The sequence below is a fragment of the Ascidia mentula genome, chromosome 4 (assembly GCF_947561715.1).
Source record: "Ascidia mentula chromosome 4, kaAscMent1.1, whole genome shotgun sequence".
Classification (NCBI taxonomy): Eukaryota; Metazoa; Chordata; class Ascidiacea; order Phlebobranchia; family Ascidiidae; genus Ascidia; species Ascidia mentula.
In genome coordinates this window covers 530722-539200 of record NC_138569.1, presented here as the reverse complement: position 1 = coordinate 539200, position 8479 = coordinate 530722, and the positions used below count along the sequence as shown (strand labels likewise).

Sequence of the window (8479 nt, the reverse complement as noted above, 5' to 3'; positions counted from 1 at the left end):
CACAGAAGTTCACAAACCATTGACAATTTCACAACAACAAATCATTGCGGCGATCATTGTTATGTCACAAAGCAAACAAGACTTTTTATGTTCACACGTATTGGTGTTGCTGTGCACTGACTGCTCACTGCTGCTATTTCACTGTTGGTACAAGAAGCCTAACTTCCACCGCTTCCTACACTTATACTAAATAAGCTTTATTGACCGAACTTCACTTTTAATCACTGGACATTTTATTTTCTCGCGAAAGCAGACATTCCAATTAGAACTTTCCAACCAATGCGCCGGCACGTATGTCACTACGTATACTTATCATAAGCGAATAAAAATGTTTTTAACAATCTGTTACCCTCGACGCATGATAAATAGAGTGTATGTTTGCACCGTTAAATCACCGAAATATTGCACAACGGCAGTGACGTATGTCTTACGTCACTAGTACTGTGAGTCTATGGATTATTTTTTGTTTCATGTTCGCGTCCTGGCTACAACAACAGCAGGGTAGCTACAATGCTGAGTAAAATGTTTTTTAGAAAATCTTTGTGAATCATTTTTATGACTAAACGTTTGTTCAAAAACCAACGGTTTAAAATGATGTCATTGTTTCATCTAATTGGGGTCCGGTTAGTTAATTTGTAACGGGGATGAATAACATGTAAAGTTGGCGTTGAGAGCTAACACCAAGTTTGCTTTGCATGTTGTAGATTAGAAATATATCAGTAAGAATAATTCGGTATAATAATGACACAAACCTAACACTAAATAACCGCACAATGCAGTTGTATGACAACAAGGCATATTAATCGCTGCACTGGGATCTTGATTTTTAGGTTTCGCTTCGAATTGTCGGAAAAATTGGATGATCCAGCTTGACTGGAATGGAAATAAACCTTACTATGCAACCATGCATCTATTAAGTCGGTCACGTGACTGATAACGTCACCATGAGTTTTTCCGAAACATTTTCCAACGAACATGCCAATGTTATAAGCAATGTCGAGCAGTCTTTTTGTTTACAGAATTGTGATCAAATGAGTGAATAACCCTAAACCCCAACAACAACTTTAGAAATACCAACTGAACTAACGGGTATCCAAAAGTTCAAAATTAAAAAGGTTTTTATCTAATGGGTCATTGGTGTTTTGTGCTATGCTGTGACATCCAACATAAATAATCGATTCGAACCCGTGCAAAGGCAACGCATGAATTAGAAAAATTAATGATCGGTGAGTACAAAACGATTACACGCATGAATAGACATTTTAAAATCATTTATTTTATTGTAAAAGAGTTGTTTTTTTCAAAACAAACTATTTAATCGTGTACGCCAGTCGTAACCTCAAACATATAGACTGTATAGAGGGTGTCAGAGCAAAAGTTTATAAGTCATATGGGTGCCAGTAACGGGCTTGACTGCACCATTAATTCTACAGTACCGGCGATCAAGCAACATACGTTGATTGCCAAACGCAGTTCCCACATCGCGTCGACGTTTCATAGCAATGCATTGTTTGCAACAGGACCTCGCCAGCATCCCATTGTATATGGTGCATGTTTCGCGATGCAGGCGCTCCAAATATTGGACAGAAAGCTCGTATATTAAAATTGTTTTTTGATTTTTTTGATTCATACCTTCATGAATTATCATCCAACGTATGTGAATTCTCCTTCAGATTCCATCCAGCCCATCACGCCCATCTCATGCGAAGTCAGACTGCCACATCAAGTTGTTCGTAATATGAGAGGCATTTTCCTTTGCATTTGCTCTGATTGACGTTTTGTTGTGTCGACAATGAATAGATTTTCACGCCTGCATACAAAGCATAGACCCTGTGATAAATTACTGAGTTCACTTGGCTTCAAATTTCAAGTAAGTTATTTTTAGTAACCTACACGGTTGTCATAGTTACCCACACTGCCCTGGCCTAAATTTAAAACCCGATTGGGAGTTTCATTTAGGCATCACAAATGCTGCTCAGTGTTACAACGTACCTGATCGGTGAACTCTTTTCTGGAGTATGATCATATGCATTGAATCGAAACATAACCTTTCTAATCTTGAAAGAAACAGAAACTGTGGTTAAAACCTTGAATACGAATAAATGATGACATTGTTAACCTGTAACAGCGTTTAGTAAATGCGCCAAGCCCCGTCTGCATCTGTACATGTTGTAGATACTTACAGGGTCAGGGATGTAGCTTTCCAACGCATGTATATATCCAACCCACCTCCATGACCAAATCAGACCACCTACAGCGCTTTCATTTGTTAAAAACAATCATGCAGTCATGTTAGCAACAAAATACCCGATTAAATACACAAACTTTATGGCTTTGACGTACTGCTTGTTTTATTAGAAAGCATTCCACTGCTTATAAACATATTTTAATAAGTCGAGAATTATACGACTATTTATTCTGGCATACTGCTAAATAAAAAGAACACTTTTATTTTGGGCATTTTGCAGTAAGCAAAGCTTCGTCGCAAAACCCTGTTGCTTCTAATAATCCAAAAATTCCGAAGAAAGCCAAAGCTGAAGGCACAAAGGAAATAAAAGAAAGAACGTTGATAACGCGGGTGATGAGGTCATTACTTCTCTGTGAACGCAACCGATGTTTAGCGAAATTTAACAATTGAAAACTATATTTTCCTACCAAAATTTGGGTAAAATGCTTTTTCGTCAATTAACCAAATAAAACTTAACTAGAGTTTTAAAACAAACACAGATTTGCTAGCCGGTGGTTACAAATACCATTCATAGGTTGTTGTGAACTGGTGTTCATTTTTTTATTTTTTTTATTTTAACCCAATATTACAAAAGCTTTTTGTCAACCACTATTTTGCAATTTGTCACCAATAAATTGATACAAGATATGAAATACTTCTATTTTATGACGTATTACTTGTCAGGTGCGTTGGTGTTTAGTCATGCGAATCGCCATAAGTTGACGTTGTTTGTTTATTAACTTATTATTGTAAAAGTCGTTATTACCATAAAAAAAGGTTAAGAAATTTCTTGTGGGTGAGCACTGCTTGAAAACACATTGGAAATTATTGCACGTGTTGTATTTTCAAGACATGTCCAAAAGTACTTAAATTACAGAAGAAGTATATTTTGGCAACCATGGCCAGCAGCACAGCCTCAGTGTTCCACTGTCTCGACGTTCTAGAAAAGGAGTTTGACAAATCATTTGTAGATTTGGATGTGCTTTTGGGAGATGGTGATTTGGAAGATAACGAAGATCTAATTATTGAAGCCAGGGAAAGAATGAACACTCTAAGTTCATGTTTTTCACAGTTGTGCCACAAAACACAGACAACTGCCCAAACCAATGCTAAACTAGAGGTTTGTTTGCTGTCATTCTTTTTTCTGTTTTGAAAAATTGGTTGTAACTTTACACTTAACGCTCTTTTACCGGTGCAACTTTATAAATTGTTGATTTCCATCACTAAAAGTCATGAATAATTCAGGATATCAACATTACAGGCAGATGCAGTAAATAGCCGAGCAGAATTGTTGACAGCGCGCTCAAATTATGATGCAGCTCAAATAGAAACTTCCCAGCTTGTGCGACAACTTCACACTTTACAACTTCAACTTCATGCTGCAAACACTGGATCTACTTTCGACCCCACAGAAATCAAACAGAAATTGGTAATCATCCTTCCTTGTAATATTTCTGTAGCTGACCTGGAGTATTTTTTGCTGTTAGAAATAGCCCATCATTTTCCAGTATAGTTTTCAACCAATGTGGACACTCACCCCAATTTTGTGCCAACACTGTCCCAGGTCTCACATTCCAAATCAAATGGTTACTGCTTATTTTTGTGTGGCCTTCGCAGTTAATTTAATGTGAAATGCCATATTAGTGATGAGGAGTCAAAGAGATCCCAAACCTCTACACCCCAACACAATTTTGCCCAAGCCCCAACTGCTTAGTGCTTCGAAAACTATTGTTCTATTGCAAGGTCACTTGGGTTATTTTTTTGTCATATGCATGTCCAAACCCCAATTGTTAACAACCATGTATTTGTGTTTTTTGTGTAAAATATGCATATAAATTATCTAGAGCAATTTTTCTTCAAAGGATCGCTGTTATGTTTCTGTGACCAGATTCTTGCAAGTCACAGTGAGGGTGTTTTATTAATAGATAATTTTTTAGGATGATGAATTGGAAATATTCAGAAATGAAGCAAGAAATCAGGCGATGCTTAAACACGAAATAGAAAGTTTAAAAAAAGAAAAATTGGCTTTGATTAAGAAAGCTGCTGGTCTTGAAAGTGAACTTTATGGGGCAAGACTCGCTGCAAAGTATCTTGACAAGGAGTTGGCTGGAAGGTTGGTTGTATATTACCCCACCATGTGGTGTTTCTTTGGCAATTTATAAATTGTTTAACATGTACTCTGCTTGTGGCAGTTTGAATGGGAATTTTCTATTTAAAACTAAAGTCATGTATTGCTTAAAATACACACTTTTTTATACAAACGAGTGATAAACATTTTTTGAATCACCTATAGTGCGTTGTTATGTTGCACATGTCAAATCTTAATAAATTACATGTTTATTTGCCAGAATCCAACAAATTCAATTACTCGGTCGGAATATCAAACCACCAAACTTTGAGAAAATGTGGCACCAATTAGAGGCAGAGATTCATCTGCATCGACACAAAACAGTAATCCGAGCATGTCGCGGTGCAAACAAACTTTCTTCTCCGATGCAGGTGCAATTTTATTATGTCTGTGTTGTAAAGTTATGTTATAGACTGTGTTAATAACATGGGAAATTTGTAAAACTACTTGGGATTTTGTTTCGTTTAAAGAAGCACAAGCTTGGCAAAATACTGAGCGTAAAAATACATTGCCACAAAAAAAAAGTTTTGAGATAAATACATAACTTTAAAAAGTTGTGTGTAAAGATCTATGTTTCAAAAAATAACTGTTTATTTTTTATAGGACAAGGCTGCCTCCCACCTACGTCACGGAGTAGGTGAAGTTAGGCAAGTTGTCATACATAAATCTGCAACAGAAGGACTCGGTATCTCAATCACTGTAAGTGTTTCTATATTCCTATTAGCTGCTGCAGTTCATTTACTAATTGAATGTTTATCCATAAATCTCACCTTATTGTTTCTCAGGGTGGTCGGGAGCATGGCGTTCCTATACTGATATCAGAAATACATGAAGGCGCCGTGACGGATCGAACAGGGGGGTTGTATGTGGGAGATGCGATACTTTCCGTCAACAGCCAAGATCTACGTCATGCAAAACATCAGGAGGCGGTGGCAATCTTATCACATCAGGTTGGTTTTGTGCCTGAAGTGAACTGCATTGATTTTGGAATAGAAAAGTTATTTACGAAGAACCAAAATTTAAAATGATAATTGCTATTTTGGAGATTTGTAGTGGAATATTATCCCACTCAAAGGATGATTTTGAGTTTGCGAAATATTTAAATAATGAAGCAAATATTCTATTGTGGTATAGAATACAGCATAGAAGTAATCCCTCTATAAAGGTTGCCAATTATATACAATGGTGCTGGCATTTAAACTGACAGACCTTGCCTGTATGGGAAACTAAATAGTCAGGAAATGGTCGCTGTTATTCTAATGATGCATCAGAACAATAAATGTATTAACCTATTAAAAAGAACTGGCAACATATCTATAAGCTAAAGTGGCCACATAATTTACTGATAAATGTAATCATTTGTTAAGTATTATTTTTCTATGTCTATGATAAGAAAAGTTGCACCTTTAAGATGTAAATCCACAATAAAATAAAATGTACACTCTGATGTTTTGTAAAGCATGAAATGTATCTTGTAGTAATTAATCCTACACCACCACAATATTTCTTATGTGCACTAAAAGTTTTATTATTTTTTAGGTTGAAAATTTGACGCTTGAAGTGGTTTATGTGACTCCTGATGAAGACACAGAAGCGGATGAGGTTTCGTTTGGTGTCGAAATAGCTGGGGAAGGGCAAACGCTTGAAAGGAAATCGTCACAATCGCTACCGTGAGCAGAGTTGATTATATTTATAGAGTATATATAGAGTATAAAATCTACATTAAACAACTTGCTGTTGGCTGCTTTTTCTGTGAAAATATACAGTTATGGAATTTCATTTTGAAACTGTAATGATAATTTTGTGGTGTGTTTATCAGGTATATATAAAAAAAATATATATATTAGTTATTCACACTTTTTGAAACAGTTGAGGTACCATATTTGGCTTGTTACATGAAATATTTTTAAACCGACAGAATTACCACATGCATTTCACATAAATTCAATATCCCTTTAACACATAAAGTTTATTTAATTGAAGTAGTTTGTAGATGGCAGTTGTTATGTTAAGAATTGTTATTCTGAAATAACATTCAAGGGGGAGCAAGCCTAATTAGTGTCAAAATAAACTCAAAAATGTTGTTAGCAAATCAACAAACAACATTACAGGAGGAAACAGCTTGCACTTTTGTCTGCAGCTCTCAGAGATTATTATGGCTCTTTTGCATAAATAAATAATTAATAACATGTTTTCAAACATAGGCTGTCAAAAACAATTTACCAACAATTTCCTGTCAACCATGTAGTGTACAACCTTATTCAGTTTGTTTAACCATGTTTTAGGTTACAGTACATTCTATATTACTTGTAAAGTGTGTATACTAACCTGTCTCTGCCACCCTAAGAAAAATGTTTAGTATTAAATTTATTAGGTGAGGAAGGCAGTCTTGGCTATTTCTACATATTTCAAAAGCAATCATCTATCAGACCTGTAAGAGTCCACAGTCACATTGTTGTCAAACACTTTGCTGTTTAATATCAGATTTAAGCTCATATTTACAGATGTAACATTATCACAAGCATGTTACTCAGGCCCACCCCAACAACTAACAATGGACCCACTGTTAATGGAATCCCCTCTCTGAACATCCAATCAGAAGCGTCCAAATCCATCAACGGAACTTCAGATCCTAAAAGCTCGGATACCGAAGGTCACTCGAGGTCATCTGGGTCAGAACGGTAGTGACCGGCAGTAACATGTAACTTTCGATATATATATATGCACGTGTTGTATGCGTACTGATTAAACGGATGGGAGAATTGTCTCCATTCTGGCTGCGATTTGTATTACGATTTGTTTATCGCACGGTGGCGCTAAAGATCTAAAAATTGCTGTTGCTTTTCATTGAATTTGGAAAACCTGATCGGGATTCGAGGCCAGGATATCCTGGGTTCAAATCCCAGAGTGGTAAAAAAAAAACAATTTGGCATTTTGGAGTGTTTCTCAAACACTTTATTTAAAACCACACAAAAAGCACACAAACTCGCCAATGTGTCAATATTTTTTTAAATTCTTTTTCAGTTCCGTTTATTACCGAATTCCAATACGTTTTAGTTTGTGATCTGTACATGATGTGAATAACATATAACTTATAGCGCATAGCGTTAAATGTTTAAAGAGAATGCACAGGGTATGTCTCTCATATGCAGTGTAGTCTTACAATTTCCCTTCATTCTTCTAAACTTTTAATCAATCTCGTTTATTCGATTTGTAATGTTGTATTTTTGTAAAAAAACATCTATTCTAGTCGCTTGAAATCTAAAACCACACGGAAATAATAAAGATTGCGGGTAATTATTAACCTGCCGTGTATTAAACCCACATAAACAGTTCGAAGTTCCAGCTCGAACTAAGATTCACGGAACCTTTTTTGTTTAAACTGTTACAGCCTGGATACAACTCGTACAATAACCTTATTCGATCACCTTTGTTATGTATTATGTTACGTCATACTTATCCTTTTATCGTCATAATCGTTCGTTTGTGCGTCACACTGTTGCCTAACCAGCCTCTTGGGATAGGTTTATCCTGTGTATGTGTGATTCGGCCTAGAGGTGGAGTCAAGCTCTCTATGTGGAATACATTTATGATTCACTGGGAGTGTTGGTTGCGTTAAATTAACGGAATGTCGCTGACAGTTTTGGGCAAGTTAACGAAATAGTTATGATTTTTTTTTTAAATGGTCTTTCAAAATCATTGTATGAAAAACTAAAGTATAATTATAATAAACGGGAAACAACCGGTAATGTTTCGTAAAACCCAAGAGGGAAGTTTTGGAGTTTGGTTTTGCTTCCCTATGTTGATGTCGTCATAGAATCTGCAAGCTAAAAAAAAACAGAAAAAACACGACAAATTCAATTTTATTTTGGAAATTATACTATTGACAATTCAAGCAAGAAACTCGGTCTTAGGAACACAAATCACGGATTTCCTTATAATTCTGTATATAAATGGGCGCCAGTCTACTTATACCCAAACTAAGTCTGAATTCGTACAAAAATAGTGGAGTTATTATTTTGGAAAGAAATCCGTATCTGAAAGTTACGCGTCGGATAGCAGGGTCCCGGATGTTCTGATTAACGAGGTCCCGGATGCTGCTGAACTTCAAATAACGACCTCGT

General features: G+C 36.0%; 1 protein-coding gene across 1 annotated transcript; it reads left to right on the top strand.

Annotated features, from left to right (window-relative positions):
- The first annotated feature begins 2945 nt into the window (after positions 1-2945).
- Positions 2946-7958, top strand: LOC145897583 (Golgi-associated PDZ and coiled-coil motif-containing protein-like). The gene is made up of 8 exons (XM_082985933.1): positions 2946-3347; positions 3489-3656; positions 4165-4340; positions 4576-4726; positions 4959-5054; positions 5141-5305; positions 5895-6025; positions 6890-7958. Exons 1-8 carry the CDS (start codon positions 3126-3128, stop codon positions 7038-7040), a joined length of 1260 nt encoding a protein of 419 aa, XP_082842059.1. The 5' UTR covers positions 2946-3125; the 3' UTR covers positions 7041-7958.
- Positions 7959-8479: the final 521 nt, after the last annotated feature.

What these genes read in the sequence shown, in the direction of transcription:
- LOC145897583 (XM_082985933.1), top strand. Translation starts at nt 3,126, where the DNA reads ATGGCCAGCAGCACAGCCTCAGTGTTCCACTGTCTCGACGTTCTAGAA. An exon ending in AACTTTCTTCTCCGATGCAG is followed by an intron (nt 4,727 to 4,958) that starts GTGCAATTTTAT and finishes TATTTTTTATAG; the next exon opens with GACAAGGCTGCCTCCCACCT. An exon ending in AAATCGTCACAATCGCTACC is followed by an intron (nt 6,026 to 6,889) that starts GTGAGCAGAGTT and finishes CATGTTACTCAG; the next exon opens with GCCCACCCCAACAACTAACA.